Here is a 25,146-nt window from a genome sequence, read left to right as displayed (position 1 = left end):
AATTTTGAAATTTACCTTTCATGTAGTGTGTAACATAGATCTAAGTGAACAAAAACATCCTGCAAAGTTTGAAATATGAAAGTGCACCATATATAAAGTTATTGTCTTTCAAAAGTAAGAGTCGACTCTGAGTCATTTTTATGAATCGTTAGAAGACCGAAGCTTTTTCTCTGACTAGATGACGTCAACTTGTCAAGTTATTTGAATACGATACGCCCACTTATTGCGCTCCAAGGCCAGCAGGGAAAACATCATGGCGACGAGACGCTGTGTTCTGAAGTGCGACTCAAAACAAAACTTTTTTCATCTGCCCAAGGAGGAGCATTTGAAGACTTAGTGGCTATAATTCATATATACAACTATACCACAGAAGTATAGTCCAAACCTTGTGCTTTGTTCGCGCCATTTTGAAGACGATTGCTTTAACGTTACCAACTTAAATGCAATCAAACTTGGATTCGCGAGCCGGATGATATTGAAGGAAGGTTCATTTCTAAGTGTATTTTTATCAGCTTCCTCCTCCGTATCACAACCTGTAAGTGTTATTAATAATTGTTGCTTTTATGTTTTGTGTAGCATGCTTAATAATTATTTTGTGTGTTGTGTAAGCACCGTTTAGCTTCTAGGTCTTCAATGACAATTGTATTGAGATATGTAAAGTGTTTGTCGTTGTTTTCGGAGTAGTCTTAAAGAATAGACTAATAGACAGAATAGACAGTTGTCAAAAGACCACTGAAAACTCATCTCTTCCGTGAGCACTTGACATAAAATAAAAAAAAAACCCTCTTCCTTTAATCCTCCCTTGTTTGGCTTATGCTACTCTGAGCAATGCCTAAACTTTGTATTTTGAGCACTTCTTGCGTTATTTTTGCCTCTTCACGATGACTCGCTTGCTGTAGTCCTCAGTTGTAAGTCGCTTTGGATAAAAGTGTCTGCTAAATGATTAAATGTAAATGTAAATGTAATACCTCGTAGTAACGTAACTGCATTTTTGTTTTTTGTAAAAACGTTATGTTTATGCATCGAGGTAACGCAAACAAATACTGATTGTTCTTTTACAATATGAACTCTGGGCTATGCTTATGCTCGCTAACATAACATTAAATTCTTTATCTTATTTTTAGTTTTTTACTACAAACTACAAAGCAGTGGACTATAATTATTATTATAACACAGTTTAATTGATAAAAGCATCATTGTACTCCGTGTTAAACAATAAGTATTATCTCTGTAAACACTGCTGGGTCATCTGACCAATCAACGCAGATTAGCGTCGCGCAAAGGAGGGGTTTGGAAAAATGAGTCGTTGAACGAATCATTTGGGAGTCGGTGAACAAATCAGGTAAAAAATAAATGCATATTATACGACAACAAAAGTGTTTTTTGTCATTGCATGCATGTAAAACTGTTGTTGGGGACTCCCAAAACAACATTAGGAACATTTTAAATGTCATAATAGGTGCCCTTTAAATACATTATGTGTTTTGTATAAGTACAGGCCGCCTATTATATGATTTTAAATTAGACAGTAAATTGAATGACAATATTTATTCATGTTACATTATAATCACTGTCGTTGCCTTTCTTTGATGACGTTTCAGGTCGTTCAAAATGAGCGATTATTCTGGGTCAATCAAGGTCCTTCAATCCTTGCCATATATGGGGAGAGAGAAACTCGTTGTGTGTCCCGGAGCTGGTGTAGCGACAATGGTTGGTACATTTACGAATTTAGTTTGAACACGAATTAAAACAACAGGCATTGCCCATGTGACCAGCCTCAAAGACATTCCGAACATTCCAACCCTCTTTTTCACTTCCTCTCTGCAAGAGAGAAAGCCATGTGACAAACACACACACATGTGGCAAACACACACACATGTGGCACAAGTCCTCTAAATTCATCATATTAAATGGCCACACTGTTAATGTACATTAACCTAAGTGTGAAAGCTTCTAATATGCAAATCCTATGTAGTGTGTAATTTTGACTTGATGATAAGACTTGATGTTCACTTGACACACTCATGTGTTGCATGTTTAGTCTTCGTAAACCCCAATCGTCATCGCCCACTGGTTAATTTACATTACATGTAACTAATGTTGTGTTATAAGAATTAGTATTGTATGTTATAAGAATCTTGAATTGTCTTTTCTGAAAAATCCTTCAAATTACTTATTCAAATTCTCTGTCCTGGACACAAAGAGCCATAAAATCTTCCTCCAAAAAGGAGCCCTTCCATTGGCTCACACACCCCCAGAGGGCAGGACAGCTGCACACTCAAATAGCAAGGAGCCTATTCCTCGCTCTCTTGCCCATGCTCTGGTTCCAACATCTTGACGTGCTGAACGTCCCTTCTGAAGATGAGGTTGCGGGCCTACAAGCCTGCAAGGCCTCTCCATTCCCTGCCACCCAACGGCAGATGAAAACTGCAACGGCTCCATTATTGAATGGGCAACCATTCATTCTTCAACCTCCAGCAACACTCAACTTCAGACACCTTTTGAAAGGACCGCGCACAGCCCACGTGCTCCGGGAGACGCATCAAATTCAAGGAATGACATTTACACACACACGCATACAGAGAGAACTGGCGCAAGTATTATTTCTTTCCAGATTTAATTGCTTAAAGACTGCTTATCCCTGTTTTAAATGAATTGATTCCCTTGGTGTTCTCAAAGTTTAACTGTATATGATGTTTGCGATATTTGATATCATTTAGAGAATGATATCCAATCTTCTTTAGCTTTAATTCACTTCCATTTTCCCCTGCGCAACTCCATGTCGTTATCCGTTTGTCTTATGTGTTTACGTAACGTTACCCTGTGTAAATACCTGTATCACGTGTTTAGATGTAGAATTATGTATTCATTAGCTTCGTCTCATTAAAATACAAATATGATTTGATTAAACTGTCTCAAGCTCACATTACATCGTCCCTGAAAATGTCTGATCTTAAGCTACAATGCTTTATAAATTTTATAAGGATAGGAGTCGTCATTCTTCTGGCCAGAGGATGAACTCTTCTGTGTTTATAAAATCGATGATCCTATTGAGAATTAATACAAACGCCCGTTCGCTGGACGAACGTAACTAACTTAATTCCAATCAGAATGATCTTATAATCGATCTGTAATTGGACTATTGATATATTAATGAAGAACCATAGTGCACTATGATCATTCATATATACAATTGATCCATTATCAGTTTCGATAATTTAACGTAACTGTAAATTATGCAAGATATCTTAATCATATTCCTGATTAAAATATAACTAATTCCCCACATAGTTAAATGACTTTATAGCCATTTTGAATGCGGTTACACTGGCCCAGACAACAATTGCTATGTGGGTATTTTACAAAGGACTTTATATGAGAACATTTTATTTCCAAGAGAACAGAGATCTCAAGACTCCCTGTTCTGGCTTTTGGAGGAGCCACTTGTAAAGGGAGTTTCTTTAGACAATCAATGCGTTGAGACTCAAAAGCCGCGTTTCCACTGTTGGGCCAGAGCCGGGCGTGCTCGTGCGTACCAGGGCCAGTCGCGTTTCCACTGTCACTTTCGGGGCATGATCGGGGCTTACTTGGGGCCAACGGCCAGGATTTTCTGGCCCGTCGAATCCCTTGGTCCAAAGCGGGCCAGCTCGGGCTGGAGGAGTGGTTACGAACAGCGCCGGATGATTCTGTCAGCATTAAAGACTTTTAAAATAATTTAACCCAAAACTCACTTTCATGTTTGAATGCCTTCTGTTTGTGATCCGATGTGGATTCCGATCACCGTATAAGGTAGAAATATTTATAGGCTACGCGATGCAAAAGTCTATGCACGCTAACCATTACCATAGTAAACATAGTAAATATGAACGCTTGAAGAAATCAGACATATCATAATGGCTATCACAATCATGTTATTATTTTATCTGTCAGTATAGCCTATGTCTCGTCTCTTTATACCGGACTATCATAAAATAAAGCAACTTTTTTTCGGGAGCATTTTCTGTTTCTCTGACTGAAAATATCTGTAGTCTACTGGGAGTCGAGAGAGGGCTAAAGCTCCTCAGGTCGTATTTTTGGTGGCATATTTGTAGAAATTATCATTTTTTCTAAATGTGATGTAGCCTAAATATATCCTGTAACTGCCAAATAAACAGAAACAGCCTCGACTGAATAAGGGTGTCTTCTTTCTTTTGTGAAATAGACCTAACGGTAGCCTAATTTATTTCTGTGTGACTAATGTGCAATTTTGACATAAATTAATTCATTATGATCAATGTATCACTTTTTGAAATTTTGAAAAAAAATAATGCTTGGGTTTTAAATATTCAACAAAAATGACAGCAAACGGTCGCTTAGCTATATCATGTTTGCTTTGTAATCACGCTGTTTTCTGATAAAAATTGGTCAGAATTTTCAAATTTTTCTGGTGAAATGATGGGTTTGTGTGACGTTGTTTCAGAAAGGCGTGTTACGGGCGTGTTTTAGTGAAGCGCTGTGGAGCTTCTGGCCCGACAGTGGAAACGCAGCAGATTTTGGGCCCACTTTTTGTTTTTTACACACCTGAATCAGCCATTTACTGCATGAACTATCAGCTGTAATATATGAAACAGCTGTAATATATTTCTAGTAATACAAAACAGGTCGTCTAAACATCTTTGGGGAAAATGTAAGGGTGATAAGTGCTATTCTGTAGTTCTGTAAATAAAACAACTGTGCTTCCAATACCGATCAATCTCATTCAGTAAATAAAATCCCACTCATGTAGGTATATGACTACCAACTGAATATCACTTTCTAGCCCCTCCCATTCCGAGGACGTTTTAACTCCTTTGGTGGCCAGATCTGCCTGTCACGTTGTCAATTCTCTCTTTCGCTTCCTTGGCGACTCTGTTACATGTCCTCGAGAATAGGCGTGATCCTCTATCTTCAACAGGCTTTCAAATCTGCCGGCAGTCGCGAGTAATCTCCCCCTCGCATTCGTCACGGTGCCACTGAGTGTAAAAGCGCGAAAGGCGAAGCTTGATTTTCCAGGTATGTCCCTCTTTGGCTAATGTATTTTCAAGATGGAGGCGCAACATGGCTACCGCCATTCAAGCGACTCGCTGGTATGTATTCTGAATGGCAGATTCTACGCTTACGAGAATACTTGATTAGTTTGTGGAAGTAATTACACATGAATAAGCCCATATCATTTTGAAAGAACAAAGTGTTTTTAGCTAAGAATCAACTTTAAAAAATAACAGTGTAGCTTTAACTGGAATAAACTGTATTACAGAAAAGGAGCAGAGAATGTGACAGATCGAGCCCAATCTTCACAAGTTCATGGATTGTGTGCTCCTTCTTTATACACATAAATTACCTTTTACGTGCATCCAAAAAGCACTTTTTAGCGTGCATATGATACGAAATATACACACCCAGCCAATTCTACACAGCGGGTAAATTTTGCACACCAGATGCACGTAAAAGATTACTTTAGAGGATAAAGAGCACGCCAAATAAAAGCACTCGTGCTATAGATGGGCAGTGCCAGAAGCGATCGTGGAGCTGTCCATAACTTGGGTCTAGTGCGAGTTTAAGCACTTACAAAACTCCAGTTAAAATCACGGAAACAGACTACACTGCGACATGAGTCTCTTACATTGAATCTGCACTTTGATGTTTATGATGGGATAATTTGCGAGTTTCAGTCAGAATTCAGCCAGAGAAAGCGTGCACTGAACAAGACTCTTCGTTTCAGCGATGACTAATCTGAAGGCCACTGATTGGCCATCACACTCATAAACTCAACAGAAACGTGTGCGATTGGTTATAATGCTCAATGCTGCAAAACTAAATCTGATGGAAATGCCCAAGTCGGATGGATCGAATGAACGTTAAATATTGTAGTTTGTTTAACAAATATTATCACTTAAACATATTCTATTACATAAATATTTTGAAACTAATTTCCATGACTTTTCCAAAACTTACAAACACCCCACCCCTGATTTTTATTTTATTACTGATCTGCATGATTCAGGTGGGTCATGATTTTAGGCTGAAATAACCAGAATTTAATCCGGAAGAATCACATCCCTACACAATTATTCTGCTCAAAAATTATAATCACGCATTATTAATCATGAATATTCTGCTTAAACAGATCAATTTCCCCCTGGGGGATTAATAAAGTAATTCTCATTTGAGAAATTTCATTTTACATTTCTTCAGAATTATTGCACTTTCATGTAAGCATAAATTTAAGAGAACATCAAACTCATATGCAGGGTTTATTTGACTGTTTCCTGATTTGCACATTATGAAAACTGGCAAAACCTTATTGAGCTTCTCTCAAAAGCTAAAACTGTGAACTTCCTAACATTAATTCTAATATTTTTTATAAGTAATGTTTAAATTTGTCAATTAAAACAACAAATAAGCCTTTGTATTGTAGCACAGAGTACGTGCATTTAGTCAGCAACCACAATCCCAAACAATATAGTTGAGATTTATGCTCGATTTATTACATATTACAGAAGGCTTGCTCACAGATTTAGTCTCAGCAAACTGCCCAAGTGGCCTTTGCGAAGGAATGACACTTACTGTATGACACTTTCATTTGAGCAGAATATCACAATAGAGAATACTAAACAAAAAACATATTTGTCTGCGTTTTCAAATCATCAGCACAAAAGTTTTTTTTTTTTTTGGTGCAGTGCGGAGGGAGTGCATGGTTGCCAGATTGGGAGATCAAGTAAAACACTTGGCAGAAAATATATCCATTTAGGGGAAAAGCTCCAATTTAGGCTCTTGGCATCTGGAAACCCAAGCATTAAAAAGTTATTGGAGGATTGTTACCAATGCACAATATTGAAATATCTAATTATACTGTATAATCTTTAACATTATAGTAATGAACAATATGATATCTTTTGAAATGCAGTGCTGTTATAATAACATTTTCTCTGTACTGTGAAGGGGGATTTAAAGGGGCTATGTGGAGTTTTCAGCGGCATCTAGCGTTGATGTTTCAGATTGTAACCAATACATTTACAAGCGAGTGCTCGTGCGCATGCTTTTTTAGTTTTTTTATTATTATGTGGAGTTTGTGTTGGAGTCTATGTTGTGCTAGTCGTTTCTTAGTATTAGCAGACTAATGTCATAAAGTTGCAGAGTCGTCGCTGTTGAGTGCAAAGTCAGTAGACGAGGCGAGAGGCTCGGGAGCGCACATGTAGGTCTCAGTCACATCACTGGATTTTGCGGCAAATCCGACCCGGAGACTTCACATAGAAATAGGAATACTTGCTTTCAGAGGTAATAGCAAAACCTGCCAAGTGGATAATTGTATTGTGAGATTACAACCCCTTCACACACAGGCAATAAAAAATGTATTCATTTTAGTAGAAAAACTCCACATAGCACCTTTAATTGTTTTGTTTTATTTTATTTATTTGTAAATTGATTGTGAAGTTAAAAAAAAAAAAACTCTCTCACACAAACGCTGTGTAATAAATGGGTTCACAGACATGTTCGAGAAGGTTATCTGTTATCTGGGTGATCAGTGTAAGATGAGGGTCTCTTAAAGACTATGTTGGGAAATGAAGGAGGAAGTTCCAGTTCTATGTCTTTGTGAGGTTGATATGCCTTCTATAGTATCAGAGTCTATACTAGGGCTGAACGATATTCTGTTTTAACATCGACATCGCGATGTGCGAGTGAGCGATAGTTAGGGTAGTAGCACAGTAGCACCAGCGGCGGAAGATATTACATGCGCTTCATGAGGCACACGCGCCGCGGTCTCTTGCTCTCTCTCCCTCTCTGCCGTGCACGCGCTGCGCGGTTTGGAGCACAGTCTCTGTCTCGCGGGCGCGCTCGCTCTAGATTCTGGAGATTTTAACTAATTCGCGGGACTCCCGGACCTTCTGGGAGACTTGGGATTTCTGTATTTCTATACTGAAATAAAATCGGCATTATAATTATTGATTTTTCATATTTTGGTGCCCCCTCAGCTCAGCGCGTGATGCACGTGGTGGGAGCGACGGTGCAGACAGGCGGTATGGTGTAAAGCTGCTGTTTAAATGCGTTCTGCTTTTCTGTTTACAGAAATGTTCTAATTTTGGAATAAAATATTAAGTGACCTTTTTGTCACTTGTAATGAAGCTTGCTTATTAGTGAAATTATTAATATCATGGAATGGTAATTATTGACTTTAGCCTGGAGTTATGGCTCTCAATATCGCAATATATATTGTTGGGGGAAAAAATATCGCAATGTAATTTTTTTCCAATATCGTGCAGCCCTAGTCTATACATAATTTTCTCAACACATTCTCACTAGCAACGCATCTGGATGCTTTGTCAGGACTGCTTGGTGTCACTTTTTAACACACTGGGACCCCTTCAGTGTCATTTTTCAACATGCAGGGTAGTCTGATAGACTTCTATACAACTTTTAATGTCTGAATTAAATGGCATGAATAAAGTTGTTCTTGACTCAACACAAAAACTATTAAAAACTCTCAGTCTCTCTCACATACACACCAGCCAGGATGATTCTTACTGATCCACTTACTTGAGTTTGTCCAGTGTGCAGTCTGGATGGTTCATTGTATCAGAGAGCAGCTTCACTCCTGATTCTCCTGGGTGATTGTTGCTCAGATCCAGCTCTCTCAGGTGTGAAGGGTTTGAACTCAGAGCTGATGCCAGAGCAGCACAACCTTCCTCTGTCACCATACAGTGAGATAATCTACAACAACAGTAAGTGTTAATGCTATTATGCTTCATTTTTAGAGAATATACACTACAATAAACATCACGGCTCTTCAACCCATCAATTATCTTTACAAGGACCTCTGATTGATTGCAATTAGTGATGTAGAGATTACCTAATTTCAAAATTGACCGTGATTACAATGGTGACGTTATTAAACAGTGAGAATTTGGAAGCTATGGTTAAAAAAAAAAAAAAAAAAAAAAAAAAAAATGGTGTGTGGTGTGCCCTCTATCTGGATACTCTGTGAGGCTGTTACTATAGTAGCTGAGTTCACTAGGTGATTGTCTAGGTAAGGCAGGGTGCGCACAAAGCATGAACTTTCAGCGCATGTGAAACTCTCAAATTGAAAACATGGTGAAACAATGCAATCTCCTGGACTTGTACTTGGTGAAGAAGCAAATTAAATAAGCTATTGGGTCATTTTGGCTATCTAAACATGATTCAGGAGTAGTTGAAGAAAGGTATGCAATATGCAAAACATTTAGATGAAAAGTGTCAGGCCAACACATCTAATATGCTACAGCACCTGATGGATCATCACCATCCACACCCAGATGAAGTAATAATTTCACAGACATAATAAATAGCCTGTTACTTACTCCTAGCCAATAATTGCAATAAGCTATGAGCTTTGTTATTTTGATAAGAACAATATTTTAACTTTCAAATTAAAACAATAAATAGCATTTTGACACTCTTTAATGCATGTGACAGATCGCTGTAGCCTTTTTATCCGTTTAAGCAGAAACATGGAGCGCACCTGAACTGATCATCTCTGCATCTGAACTGATAATCTGCATATGTGCATCTCTGAAACCTGAACTGATCATCTCAGCATCTGTGCATCTCTGAAACCTGAACTGATCATCTCTGCATCTGAACTGATCATCTCTGCATCTGTGCATCTCTGCACCTGAACTGATCATCTCTGCATCTGTGCATCTCTGCACCTGAACTGATCATCTCTGTATCTGTGCATTTCTGCACCTGAACTGATCATCTCTGCATCTGTGCATCTCTGAAACCTAAACTGATAATCTCTGCATCTGTGCTTCTCTGCACCTGAACTGATCATCTCTACATCTGTGGATCTCTGCACCTGAACTGATCATCTCTACATCTGTGGATCTCTGCACCTGAACTGATCATCTCTACATCTGTGGATCTCTGCACCTGAACTGACCATCTCTGCATCTGTGCATCTCTGCACCTGAACTGATCATCTCTGCATCTGTGCATCTCTGCACCTGAACTGATCATCTCTGCATCTGTGCATCTCTGCACCTGAACTGATCATCTCTGCATCTGTGCATCTCTGCACCTGAACTGATCATCTCTGCATCTGTGCATCTCTGCACCTGAACTGATCATCTCTACATCTGTGGATCTCTGCACCTGAACTGACCATCTCTGCATCTGTGCATCTCTGCACCTGAACTGATCATCTCTGCATCTGTGCATCTCTGCACCTGAACTGATCATCTCTGCATCTGTGCATCTCTGCACCTGAACTGATCATCTCTGCATCTGTGCATCTCTGCACCTGAACTGATCATCTCTGCATCTGTGCATCTCTGCACCTGAACTGATCATCTCTGCACCTGAACTGATCATCTCTGAAACCTGAACTGATCATCTCAGCATCTGTGCATCTCTGCACCTGAACTGATCATCTCAGCATCTGTGCATCTCTGCACCTGAACTGATCGCTGTACTTCTAGATTGTTACAAACACTACCTTCGAAAATCCTCCCGTCTACCACACGAGGTCCCCCTCATCTGAGTATTAACAGTATTAACGGAGTATTGACTACAAATCCCAGAACTCACATACCTGGACTGATTGCACAAACACCTGTTCCCCATTTCATGGACTATTTAAGCACTGAGGCTCAGTGCAAAATTTCTGATCATTTTCCCCACAACGGATCAATTCATCGATTTAGCGATCCATACTGACAATCTCATTTGCTCTCGGAGAACAGATTCTCTAACCCTTTTCACTAGGGCTGTAATCTCCCAGTCGATTAGTCGATTATTGGTCAATACGTTCTGGCTCGACCAAAATTCTGATTGGTCGATTTTTTGCCACGTTCATTTCATCAGTTTTGCCGCGTTCATTTCATCAGTTTTTGCCGTGCTCATTTCAACAGTTTTTGCCGCGTTCATTTAATTAGTTTTGCCGCGTTCATTTAATCAGTTTTGCCACGTTCATGTCATCAGTTTTTGCCGCGTTCATTTCATTAATTTTGCCGCGTTCATTTCATCAGTTTTGCCGCGTTCATTTCATCAGGTGGAAAGCACTAATTGCTAATGGGGGTGTTTTCAGAGCACCCCTGTTTCACAGGTAGCAGTCTGTCTTCAGAACACCCCCCTTGTTTTCACTTCTTTTGGATTAGCCCAAACCACTGGAGAAGAGAGACAGATTGAAGAGAGTAGCTACTAGAAGGTTTGCTGAATATTATCTATTTAATTGTGAGAGCGTTTAATTCATAGTCAGTCCTCTTCTACCATGTCAACAAAGACATCGGCAGTGTGGCAGCATTTATTTTAAATAGAAAACGGGAAAAAAGGATTGGAGCCTAATGCGCAATGCGCTGTGCCACTGTATGTATTAGTTTTGAGCCTATGCTTTATTTTTTCAGTTTTAACTTTATTTCGTTTCTGCTCTTGATCTGGTTTGTTTAATAAATTAAATTTTTTATTAAAGTGGACGTGCCTTTTGTGTTTAAGAGTAAAAGCTTTAAGTTAATAGTCTATTCGTGTCTCAGCCGCGAAGCTGAGCTCTATGTCCAGCCTCGCTCTGTGCGAGCTGCACCACGGCTGAAATGATAGTGTCTGTCAGTTATTATAATACATATGACAAAAACAATTGTCTAAATTATGTTGCATATTCCACAAAAGTTCTTGTGATGATATCACTAGTTGACAACAGTACTATTTTCGGAAATCATAGGCTATGATGATATTGCGCAGATTTACATGATGCAGCACTGTCAGAGCCGACAGACTCGTGTGTCAGACTGATTTCAGTGCAAAATAATTAGGTCAACAACTATTTAATATACTGCAAATAGCCTACTAGTTTTTATATTTTAATTATACTGTAATTAATTTAGGCAGACAACAAAGGCTACCAAGTACTGCGCATAGTGCACTGCTAATTTATTTAAAGGTGCTGTATGGAGTTTTTCTACTAAAATGAATCCATGTTTTATTACTTGTGTGTGAAGGGGTTGTAATCTCACAATAAAATGATCCACTTGGCGGGTTTTGCTATTACCTCTGAAAGCAAGTATTCCTATTTCTATGTGAAGTCTCCGGGTCGGATTTACCGTGAAATCCAGTGACGTGACTGAGACCTGCATGCGCGCTCCCGAGCGTCTCGCCTCTCGCCTCGTCTACCGACTTTGCACTCAACCGCGACGACACTGCAACTTTATGACATGGAGTCTGCTAATACGAGGAAACGACCAGCACAACACAGACTCCAACACAAACTCCACATAGTAATAAAACACAAAAGAAAGCATGCGCACGAGCACTCGCTTGTAAAAGTATTGGTTGCAATCTCAAACATCACCACTAGATGCCGCTGAAAACTCCATACAGCACCTTTAACTTTTTTTTTTCCTAACGTCATTTTTAGTCGAAAATTTCAGGACTTCAGTCGACCAAGATTTTCTTTGGTTGATTACAGCCCTACTTTTCACTAAGCATACTTCCCTATGGATGATACTGAACTCATGCAGATAGGATGAACTAATCTGTCCACAGAGGAGCAAGAATGCTGCATCAGGGAAAATCTATGTCTGTATTGCAGTCAAGCAGGACATCTGAGAGCAAACTGCTCAACTTGACCAACACAACAGTGTACTCCGAGGGTGAGTACTAGGGATGGAGAAACAAAGCTTCTTGAATCTTTGAAGGTTTTCTTTGATTGTTTCGGGGAAAGATTCAAAGCATCAGCAGTGTCGAAAACTGTGGCAATTAATAATAATACTATAATAATAATACTAATTATAATAATTCAGTTATTATAACAGTTGTTTGGTGAAAGTAAATGGTGCTCTAATTATTTTATGGTTTTTATACGGTTTATATGGCAGAATATATGATCATGTAATATAGGCTACAGGCTTATATTTAGAAAAAAATAATAATTAAATGGACTTGAACTTCCCAAAAAGTAGTGGTCTGGGTTCAAACATTCTGAAATGCAAAGTGAAGCATTCACTTGACTGGAAAGAAAGTGAGGCTTCGTTTTTTGTTGATCACATGTTTCTCTGAAAACAATACGCGCTCCGATACGGAGCTTCGTGAGAAATTGTGCTGTGTACTCAATACGTGATTTGAAGCTTCGGTGTCATATGTAACATCACTAGTGAGTACCTCCATTGTTCCTGGTCATTACACTTCATGTATAGAAGTAGCTGTAAAGATAATGTTCTCTATGAGTACCATCATTACTACGGCCCTACTTGACTCGGACCCTACTTGTGTGTAGTTGGAATTCTACACACAGAGCAAACATGCTTTTACCTCAATCGTTCCCCTCACAATCCAGTCATCATTGGTCTACCTTTTCTTCAGAGACACAATCACATACATCAGTAACTTTCAGTTTTGCACACAGCGAAACTTTTTGGACAACCCACTGCATGCCTTCTACAGCCACTACACATTCCTCGATGACCTTGGTCACACATTGCTATTGATTTTGCCACTGAATTCCTGGCATCCCAGGGTAACACTATTATATTAACAGTCATTGGTCGTTTTTCTAAAGCACGTCGATTAATACCTCTACCCAAGTGCCCAACAGAATATCTCTTCCACTACGTGTTTCGCTATTATCGACTACCTGAAGATATTGTCTCAGACCAGGGGTTTCCAATTCATATCTCAGGTCTGGACGACCTTCTTCCGCCAGCTTAATGCAAATATTAACCTCACATCAGGATATCACCCACAATCGAACGGTCACCCTGAATGCCAGAACCAAGAACTCACAAGGTTTCTTAGATTGTACTGTCAGCAGAATCAGTCGGACTAGAGCCGCTTCTTACACTGAAAAAAGTGTACATGGCTTGTTGTTATGTTAAATAACTTTTTATACTTGATCTGACTCAATAAATTCACTTTTCTGCCTTGTCGTTGGTCTAATGTAAATTAATGTAATTGTCTTGAAGTAAAACTAAGTGTTTGGGTGTAATTTAAACTAATTGCTTTAAATCAAACGATTCATTCATTTTCAAACCACGTGACTACTGACGTCATCGACTTTGGGGCGAGAATTTTCTGATCGGCCGACATCTTGTTTTGCTGCATCTCGGTGCGGATACATTTTCCACATTGGTGAGGAATACGTTTTTTACGGGGGTTTTTCCTCAGTTTTATCGCTGTTCATATACACTTGTATGATATTAAAGTAGAATTTGATGCGTTAATGCCTGTGTTTTGTTGAGTAACGTTACCCTGTTTGTTTTATTTTAAAGACTGGTCAGAGTCATCGTATATTTCTAGTGTAAGTTAGCTATAACGTTAAGTAAACGCTGTATAGCCATTAATAAATAATTTAGTAATAGTACATTTGTGGATTATTACTTCATATTATAGTTTTACATTATAAATTTGGGGGTTTTCTGCATCGAAAATTACGAGGCGACCACCTCCGTTAAAGGAGAACTCCGGTCAATTTTAACATTGAGCTCAATTTTTTGTAAATTTGGAGTGCTGTCAATACAGAGAACAACGACACAAATCGGTGTTGCCTACACCGTGTTATCCTATTTTTAAAATTTGCACCCTGTTGACTTCAATGGGGCAAGTTGTTTTAAACCTGCTTTTAGCCTCTTAGCATCCTTAATGTGTCATACAAGTGCCCAGCCATGTGAGTGATTCCTTCAGAGTGAACACGAGTGAATCTGACTGCAGTAGATGTGAAAGATATGAATAAAAATGATGTTATATCAGCCAGCGCAAATACCTGTATTTAGTTCCTGTTTTCGGTCGAAGTCCAAAGTAGTCGATTGTCGAGTTCACGCGCGTGATCATAGGTAACTAAACCTATGCACGCGAACTCGACAATCGACTACTGTGGACTTCGACCGAAAACAGGAAGTAAATACAGGTCTGTGTGCTGGCTGAAATAACATAATTTTTATTCATATCTTTCACATCTACTGCAGTCAGATTCACTCGTGTTCACTCTGAAGGAATCATCTAACACGGCTGGGCACTTGTATGACACATCAAGGATGTTAAGACGAAGAACTGGTTAAGTTTAAAACTTGCCCCATTGAAGTCAACAGGGTGCAAATTTTAAAAAGAGGATAACACAGTGTAGGCAACACCGATTTTTGTCGTTGTTCTCTGTATTGACAGCACTCCAAATTTACAAAAAAATTAGCTCAATGTTAAAATTGACCGGAGTTCTCCTTTAACCGTCAAATGTCTGCCACCTTCCGGCTGTAGCGACAATGACTGTTTAGGGAATTTATTAGCTCGATTGAGAGACTATATTCATGAGATATGAATATTTATATGTTGCATACATGAATTAAATTATTTCCAAATATGGAATGAGTCAAATTTCACCTTATATTAATAATTAACACGATTACTCGTAATAACCATTAATATAGGTAGGTAAATTTATCTTTAAATCAGGGGAAGTCTAGGTAAAATGCACCGTTCGGCTATCTTACGCACGCATGTCCAGCAGGCGCGCGCACGATGGCTGCATAGGGAATTACCAGTCTGTAACACCGTCAAATATCGTTCCTGTGGCCACAAGGAACTATATTTTCGTGTTTTAGACAATTTAGGGATTATGATATTACAATAGGTAGCTTTCATTGACTTAGTAATGGAACACAGACAGATTCAATTCAAAAGATTATGGAATTTAATGGAAAACAAGCTAACGATTACAATGTAGCCTACCAAATCAAAAACACACATGAGTAAATATGCATAATAAACAAACAAAAATAAAAATGATCGTAATAAGAACAAAAAGGTGAGCGAGGGAGAGAGAGAGAGAGAGAGAGAGAGAGAGAGAGAGAGACTTTTTCGACTTTTTAAAGCAATTTATTACACCATAAAAAAAAATCATTTTAACATCTAAAAAACATTCTTTATCAAAATATTACCAATTAAAAAAGAGATCTTCACCTTCTATCAAAATTAAACTTTTGCCTACACACCATTTCTTCTCAAACATTAGGAGACTACTATTCATTTGATTAAATTCATATTCTAATCTTATCCTAGATTCAACCAGGGCCTTGAATAAATTCACCATATTGACTTTGTGTCCTTCCATTTAAATTTTATAAGCCTTCCAAATGGCTAATTTTGCTTGACTAACCAAAAAATTCGAAAAACTGCAGATTTCCCACTTTTCACGAGAATATTTACACCCAAAAATAAACACTGTTTTTGAAAAAATTATCCCTAAACTACTCAAAATTCTATCCAAAACATTAAAGAGTGGAGATAATTTACAACATTCACAAAAAACATTAAAAGACTGTGTCAAGTTCATTACACAAAGAACAAAAAGAAGAATCCGAATATTCACATTTAGACAAAAAAACTTTTGTTGGTAAAGCACAATGCAAAATCCGCCACTGTAAATCGGCAGACCTTTTTGGAAGGGGGTTTTTATACAATAACCGCCATGAAGGTGATTTAGTCTCTGTTACTGAGAGATGAGATCTCCATTTTGTATCTCTCCTCTCTCTTAACTGCCCAGCAAAGAAAGACTTTACACAAACATTATATACATTTTGTTTGTTCACGATAGAAAAAGGAAGGTTTTGTAAACCTTTAAAAGAAAGCAACAAGTTCACATTCTCGCCAATGTCATTTCCATGTTGGTCCACCTGTGATTTTATATACACTTCTGGAAAAAGAACTTCTGAATAATTATTGCCAGACATAAAGTTGATTATGTATTCCCACAAAGATGCAGGAAAAGACGTTTTCAGCTTCTTTAATATATTTCCAACAATTCTCTCTGATCTACCTCCAATCTTTGTTGTAAAAAGTTGCACTGAAAACCACTCTCTATTTGTCAAATCAATCAAATCTCCAACCTTAGTTACACCAGCCAAACCAAAGTTAGAAATATCAATGTTAGAAGTAATAGATGTATGGGAAAACCAGGGATTGTGAAAAAGTGGTTCATTAAATAAACCCATACTATCATTCTTATGGGGGGGGAAAGAACCCTAGAATCCGTAAGGAGCTCCTCGAAAGGCAAAGGCCCCAGGGAGGCTTAGCTCTTCCTAATTTTATGGGCTACTACTGGGCCGCAAATCTTCAAAAAAAATTTTGTTGGTATACTTCCCCTGAGGTTGATTGGTGTAAGGCGGAGGCAAATACTTGTATTTCTACATCGCTCTCTGCTCTAATAACAATGAAGCTACCATTCTCTCCCTCTAAATACTCTTCAAGCCCAGTTGTACGTTCTACACTTAAAATATGGTCACAGTTTAGACAAAGGCAAAAACTCAGCAGCTCTTCTATGCTAAGCCCTCTCTGTAATAACCATTTGTTTCCTGCTGGTAAAATAGATTTCACATATGCACAATGGCAGAGGGTGGGCTTGGCCAGGTGTAGGGATTTTTATATAAACAACACTTTTGCCAGTTTTAATGACCTCTCAGAGAAATTCCATTTGTCACAGTCCAACCTATTTCGTTACTTTCAAGTCCGACATTTTGTTCAATCTCAGAGCTTAACTTTTCCTGATTTACCACCTACTTCACTATTGGAGAAAATCTTACAGTCTCCTACTTTTCTTAAAGGTCAAATTGCAGCAATATATAAGATGGTTATGTCCCCAAATGATGTTTTAATTGACAGAATAAGTTGAGTGGGCAAAAGACATAGGAAGTGAAATACCAGACGAAATTTGGGAGGAGGCTCTTAATAGAGTAAATGGATCAACCTCTTGTGCACGCCTCAGTCTTATACAACTTAAAGTCCTCCACCGTTCCTACTACACTAAATGTAGACTTTCAAAAATGTATCCAAATGTTGATGATTTGTGCGATCGATGCAAAGGTGACAAGGTTGACTTTTTTTATATGTTTTGGGCTTGTCAAAAGCTGAGTGACTATTGGACATTCATATTTAAAACAGTAAATGAGGCCTTTAGCTTGGATATAAAACCGAGTGTTGAGCAGTGTTGGTCAAGTTACTTAAAAAAAGTAATTAGTTATAGTTACTAGTTACTTCTCACAAAAAGTAACTCAGTTAGTAACTGAGTTATATCATTACAAAAGTAACTAATTACCAGGTAAAGTAACTATTGAAAAAAAACTTAAAAAAAGAAAGAACAATTTAAATATGTGAAATATCTTGGATACCCCCAATATTAAATATGTTAAATGAATGAAATGGACACTAGAACAAATTATTATTATAAAACATTGATGGTTTAGAACTTTTAATATTTATTGCACAGACCACAACTGGCCAACAAATCCAAAAATAAATTACCGGTATGCTTCTTAAGAAATGTACCAAAAATAAGTAATAAAAAATATACATACACATACACTCTTTGTAGTGCAAATTAAAATGATAAAACTTACAACTGGTAGACATTCTAGCCTACTTGAAGTATTTTCTTCCTCACAAATGTAAACAGTTTAACTAAAAGTGTTCTCAATATAATATTGAACAATGTACCAACATAAATAATAATAATAAAATCTAATATTTTGTGGTTTTATTTGTATAACCTACAGAGAACGTCATCATCAGAGGTTATTTAAGCCAAATTCTAGTCGTGTTTGCCGCACGTGTTCACAACCGGTCAAACAAAGATGTTTTCTTTGAACGTTCCCTGCAGGTTATTTTGGAGTTTTATTTTATAACCATGTAGACTAATTAAAACGTTGCAGATGATAAACCATATTATGCTCGGACATAGGCCTACTCGGTCTCTCTCGCGAACTGTCGAGCGCGCTCTCGGATGGACACACTCCGGTCTCTCTCGCGAACTGTCCAGCGCGCTCTCGGACGGATCACACTCGGTCAATCTCGCGAACTGTCCAGCGCGCTCTCGGACGGACACACTCCGGTCTCTCTCGCGAACTGTCCAGCGCGCTCTCGGACGGATCACACTCGGTCAATCTCGCGAACTGTCCAGCGCGCTCTCGGACGGACACACTCGGTCTCTCTCGCGAACTGTCGAGCGCACTCTCGGACGGATCACACTCGGTCTCTCTCGCGCGCTGACGACGTTCGCTTCGCTTTTGTCCAGTCCGGCGCCTCGAAACACACACACACACCAGAGAAAAGAGTTTGCAGTTCCTATGGCGGAGAAAAGAGCCCGATCGGATGAAAACCGCTTCAGTGAACTCAATTATAGTAACGGCGCATTTTATTGTCAGTAACGGTAACTGCGTTATTACGGAGGAAACAGTAATTAGTTAGATTACTCGTTACTGAAAAAAATAACGCCGTTAGTAACGCCGTTTATTTATAACGCCGTTATTCCCATCACTGGTGTTGAGGTTGCTATTTTTGGAGTACCAGAACATAGAGTATCTTTGACAAAGAGAGTAAAAAATGTTATTGCTTTTGCCACCTTATTAGCGAGAAGAAGAATTTTATTGGAGTGGGAGTCAACAAACCCACCTAAAGCTTCAGTGTGGTTATGTGATCTAGTATCATACTTAAAATTAGAGAAAATTAAATATTTAATGAAAGGATCTGTCCAAAATTTTTACAAGACTTGGCAACCCATGATTACATATTTTGAGAAGATGAAGACTCTCCCACTTACTGATCAATGTTAAATATGATCACCAATTGTGGTTTTGTTTTATAATTATGTACGGACCACAAATATTTCAGAGAATTGTATTATTGGCTATGTATGTATATATTCCTTTTCTTTTTATCTTTCTATCTTTCTTAACATTATTACTATTGTTGTTTTAACTTGTATGTAATGTATGGTTCATTATTTTGGCGGAAAGGGTTATAATGGGGGGGAGAAAATCTATAACTTTAATTGTATGTAACTTTCTGTTAATGCTTTGAAACAGTCTATAAATAAATTATAAAAAAAATAAAATAAAATAAAAACATTCGATTTTAGTCGACTAAATCTACTGCAGATTTAGTAGACTAAAATCTTATTGTACTTCGTCGACTAAAACTAGACTAAAACTAAAAGAATTCAGATGACTAAAATATGACTAAAACTAAAATGGTATTTTAGTCAAAAGACTATGACTAAAACTAAATAAAAATTTGCTTTCAAAATTAACACTGGCGATAGTCATGGATTGATGGATAGACGTGGATTATTTGCAAAGTTTATCATTTGCACGCTTTTAAGTCGAGTCAGGCATCAAGCGCAAGAGGACTCGTGCAATGTTTTCTGTGCGCACACACAAAGCCACGCAGACAGCACGTGAATGCCGAATTCAGTTCCCATTCTCATTCTTTTGAGCTTAAGTTTAATGTACCCGCAGCTGTTTGTGATACCAATGCAGGGTTTTTCCTAAATTATGGAATTCACTACCCCTTACACTTCGTTACATCTCATCTATGGCTACCTTTAAGACTCAGCTAAAAACATCAATTTAACATGTACTTTGGGTAATGTGGCTATATGTATCCTTATGTGTTTGCAATGTGTGTGTGGGTGTGTAAATATATTGTAATGTACAATGTAAAGCAACCTTGAGATACGGAAAGGTGCTATATACATAAAACTTATTCTAAGTACCTCAATATGTTGAGTTGACAGTTTGGATTCTTCAGTCCAGCAGAGAGCACCTCCACTCCTGAATCCTGCAGGTCATTGTTACTCATGTCCAGCTCTCTCAGGGGTGAGTTGGATGATTGTAGAGCTGAAGCCACAATTTCACAGTGCTGACCAGTTAGATTACAGGCTGCTAATCTGCAAAAAGGGAGTACTCTGGTCATAACCCTCATGGAAAAAAATATATTTTCATACATTTATGATCAATATATTAACTAGTTTAAATGTATAGAAAAATATATGAAACATATATTGCTTTAATATATTACAATATATTATATTATATACAATATCTAAACTATATTTACTATGTTACACTAATGTGTATTCACCCGAGTTACTTTACCTCAATTGGGTTGTTTCTGCCACAGAAAGTAATGAGTTAAGTGTATGTGTAAAGTTAATTACTTAACCCCCTGGGGTCGGCAAACGCGCGGGCGCGTTTTGCTCGTTTTTTTTTACATAGCAGCAAAATAGACCTAAAATACTCAGTCAGTTTTGGTCATACAGCCTTAAGAAATATGAGAAAATAAGCTGTTAAATGTCTACTTTTTTATGTGTCCACTTACAATCGAAATAAAACATTGTGCTTTTGTAAAATAAAGAAAGTAAACAGGGAGTGCTTTATGCCTCTCCGTCTCCGTGAACTTTTTTTCTGAAGCACGTTTCTAAATTTAAACAAATCTCAGCGAATACTATTCACTCAGACATGAGCTATATATCTCTATAATCATTTAAGTGTGTAGTTTTAAATTATCTAATTCAAAACTAAAACAAATATTCTCTGTTTATGTAATCTATATAAAAAGAGCGAGAGATCAGCTGTGCTCATTATCTTTCTGGCACCTCATTACTCCGCTAATGTGACACGCCCATCGAGAGCGCGCGCTATTCAAACGCAGATCTGAAGCAACAACACATGCAAACCAGTCAACGCCCACAACAGCTGGACAACACACTCGCTGTGAGGAATAATAATATCGTGATAATCCTGGACATTTTACCTCAAACGTGCTGGAGTAGCCGAACAACGGATCCAGCTGCAGATCATCAGTGAGTGCTTTGTTCTAATCGCGATATGAAATGGTGTCTGTAAACCGCAAAAGACTGTTTAAATTTGAATCGCGTTTCTGTGTTTGAATGAATGAACGGCGCATGCTGTTGTTTACTACAGCTCGCGGAGTTTCGCTTTTAGCAAACTATCTATATTGCCTACTGAGATGAGTAAAAATCGACTGAATACGTTGAAATAAAATGTATTTGTATAAGCAACATATTAAACTGCAAATTAACATTTATTCCCTAATATATATTATAAAAGACCATATGTTACAGACGAAATATGAAAGACAAAATTTCGTTTTGGATAGATTATTTATAAAGCTTTTACTGCCACATCAAAACCTAATTTACAAGGTGCAAACAAAATCTTAAAAGGTCAATATAAGCCTTCTCTATAAATTATTTTTGTGTTTTATTAGTGACAAATTTGGGGAGAGGATAGCCTACATAATCCAAAACTTTCTGAAAATACGAATGAGAATTAACTGCACAATTACTAGAAATGTTTACCTTGGATATTATACAATTTGCAAGCATACAGTTTGTGGAAAAATACACTTTTTTCAAGATGTTTCCAACTCTGAACCAATTCTGTAGTAATATATATATATATATATATATATATATATATATATATATATATATGTATATATATACCGGTATATATATGTATGTATGTATATATGTATGTATATATGTGTGTGTGTTGTCTTTGCATTTTTTCTTGTAGCCACAGTGACACCTAAGGCTCATTAGTATGCACTGCAGCATTAGCAGGTCTTTGTCTTCAGGTGTGAATGAGGACATTATTCATGACCTTCTTGGATCATTCACGCCCACCTGCATATTGCCTTTCCAAACAAAAAGTGTCTTACAAAATTTAAATCAATCTATTGTTTAATGTGAACGATTAGCCCGGATGATTTTCAGATCATTTTGAAGTAAATACTCTAGCCGACAAGATCCATTAGTCAACAGTATTGTGGGAATATGTGAAGTTGGTCGTTTGTGGTCTTATATCAGAAAATTTAAGTTTGAGTTTTTTGAATAACCACGCATAAATAATATTCTCTCAAAAATGCAAACATGTACATATATGTTGCTCACATATTATGATAGCCATGTTCGTGCTAAATAGAGTGTAATTACACCTTTGCCATTAATATGTTTATAAGCAACTGAAAAAAATACAAATATCAGGGCATTTCAAAACATCTCAAGGACCCCAAAAACACCTTAGACTCCAGAGGGTTAAGGGTGCAATGTTGAAAACATGTAAAGTCTAATTGGTCCAAAAAAATTATTGAGTTCAAAATATTCATAATTCTGAACCAAGAAGTTGCCTAAATTATTTTGAGTTAAACCAAGACAATATTTTTACAGTATGTGGAAACTGATTGCCTAAATCCCTTACTGCACGCCCCACATTTTGGCAAGTGATGACATACCCAAAATAAAAACGTTGCTGCTCATAAGTCATTCTGGATAGACACATAATCAACATATATTTAGTAAGATGACACTTGGGAGTTTACATGTCAAGACTCAGAATTACAGTCAAGTGTTTGTATTAACTTCAGAATGCGATCTAATGTGGATTTTAGTCTAATGTGGATGGTTTAAATGTTATGTTAGCCTTTTATATACAGCTAATCACTACTCCGGCTTAGCATTTATAATGTAAACATCCATTATTGATATGCAAATACCCCTAATCGCATGAAAATCACACACAAACCATATTGTAATTGTGTGTTTATTAGCTTCTTGTTTCATGTGTAGAAATGTTTCTTGGAATTTGTTTTTCATGGAGCTTGGAACAAGGAAGTGTTATTGTGCAATAATCTGGGGCTGTCAGCAATCTTTGTAATAGGGATGTTAACCGCTGACCATTTAACCGATGGTTAGCCGTATCAACGTTAAACGATCAAAGTTTTCGGTAGTCGGTTAAAAAACAAAGTGATCTCTAAATTATAGGGGTGTAACGGTACGCTAAAATCACGGTTCGGTACGTACCTCGGTTTTAAAGTCACGGTTCGGTTAATTTTCGGTTCAGTAAGGGAAAGAAATGCAAAACATTAAACTGCTGGTTGTTTACTATAAACTTTTTTTAACAATTTGTTTACACTATTTTAAACACATTTTTTAATTAAATATAATAAATAATATATATATAAAATAAAATAAAGAATAAGACATAAAATACTGCTGCAAAGTTCTCCACTAAATTAAATACTCTCAAACCGAGAGGCTGGGCTAAGGTGAGAGTGCGGATCGGGCCGAATTTTTTTGTCCGAGCCCGGCCCGCGTCTGACAGAGCAACCGAACCCGACAGGCATGAAGATATTTATGTCCGAGCCCGACAGTTAAAATCCCATTTTTTCTCATACTAATGACACATGTACGTTTGTTTGTGTGGAAAGCCGCTTTTATTAAGCAACTGAAAGGCATTCGAAAATGTCAACAGATGAGCACATCAGCGCGCACGGAGCAACAAGCGCTCTAAACACAGGTGCGCATGCATGTGTTTCGTTGTCACAGCAACATAAACAAATTTCCGCACACAGGAAGACAGATGTTATGGTAATATTTTACATGTGTTTTATTTGAGCGGTGCGCTCAAGTGCAACCATAGACGTTGTATAAGAGAGTGCAACGCAGAGACTTCCGACACTTAATATGTTCGTGTGGAAACTCGGAATTGACATATGTTCATATGTGAAAGATTGCATTCGGTGCACATGTGCACTGTACCGAAAGTCCTGTACCGAAACGGTCCGGTACGAATACATGTACCGTTACAACTAGACCCCGAAGCCGCCGCCAGGCGCCGCCATTTGCGCCATTTAGAATTTCAGCCGCCGCCAGCCAATAATTTCGTAAGCCAAATTGAGCCGCCATCTGATAAAGTTTGGCTGAGCCGGTATTATTTGCATCAAATAATAAATCTATCACATAGAGACATACACACACGAAATATAAAAACAATACACGATATCTATTTCCCCACTGGATTCATCAGCACAGTCTTGTGCTCGTTGCTACGATACACAGACTCACAGTGAATTGACGACCAATTAAAATTGCTCGTTTTCCGTACAGAAGAAGCAGTGCATTTTTTTCTCGCACTGAGGTGAAATTGCGGAAAGAAGCAAGCAAGGTAATTTTGATCTCCCTTCTCACATACTTTCCTGATTCCTACTTACTTTTTTTTAAACTTAGGCCTACCCAGACTTTTGTTAAATCTTCAGGGTACGGTTGCACAAACACCTGAATCAAAGATTGATGTTATGAACCAAATATTCTGGAACGGAGAGATTTATAGCACTGAACGTGATATTACTGCAGTAACAAACCACCGTTTCCACATTGCTAATTCACGACGCATGCTTCAGTGTACATTGAAGTGAAATGTGCAAAACTTTGTCCAAAATAATACTGATAACAGTGTGTGTTTATATTAAGGCGAGACACGGCAGGCAAAAACATCGTTTTTTTTTACTGGTCAATTTTGAGATTTTTGGATATTT

At 37.8% G+C, this 25,146-nt stretch overlaps 1 protein-coding gene across 1 annotated transcript in view; it reads right to left on the bottom strand.

Annotated features, from left to right (window-relative positions):
• LOC307003782 (uncharacterized protein) overlaps positions 1-25,146 on the bottom strand; it is a 91,719-nt gene that overhangs the window by 15,565 nt on the left and 51,008 nt on the right. The window contains exons 6-7 of the mRNA XM_079622589.1: positions 20,519-20,692; positions 8,554-8,727 (exon numbers count right to left, since the gene is read on the bottom strand). Coding sequence (XP_079478715.1) covers positions 8,554-8,727; positions 20,519-20,692 — 348 coding nt within the window. The remainder of the gene's footprint in view (positions 1-8,553; positions 8,728-20,518; positions 20,693-25,146) is intronic.

This window comes from Phoxinus phoxinus, assembly GCF_949152265.1.
Source record: "Phoxinus phoxinus genome assembly, chromosome: 1".
NCBI lineage: Eukaryota > Metazoa > Chordata > Actinopteri > Cypriniformes > Leuciscidae > Phoxinus > Phoxinus phoxinus.
Note: the sequence above shows the minus strand (reverse complement) of the source record. Positions and strands in the feature narration are given on the sequence as shown.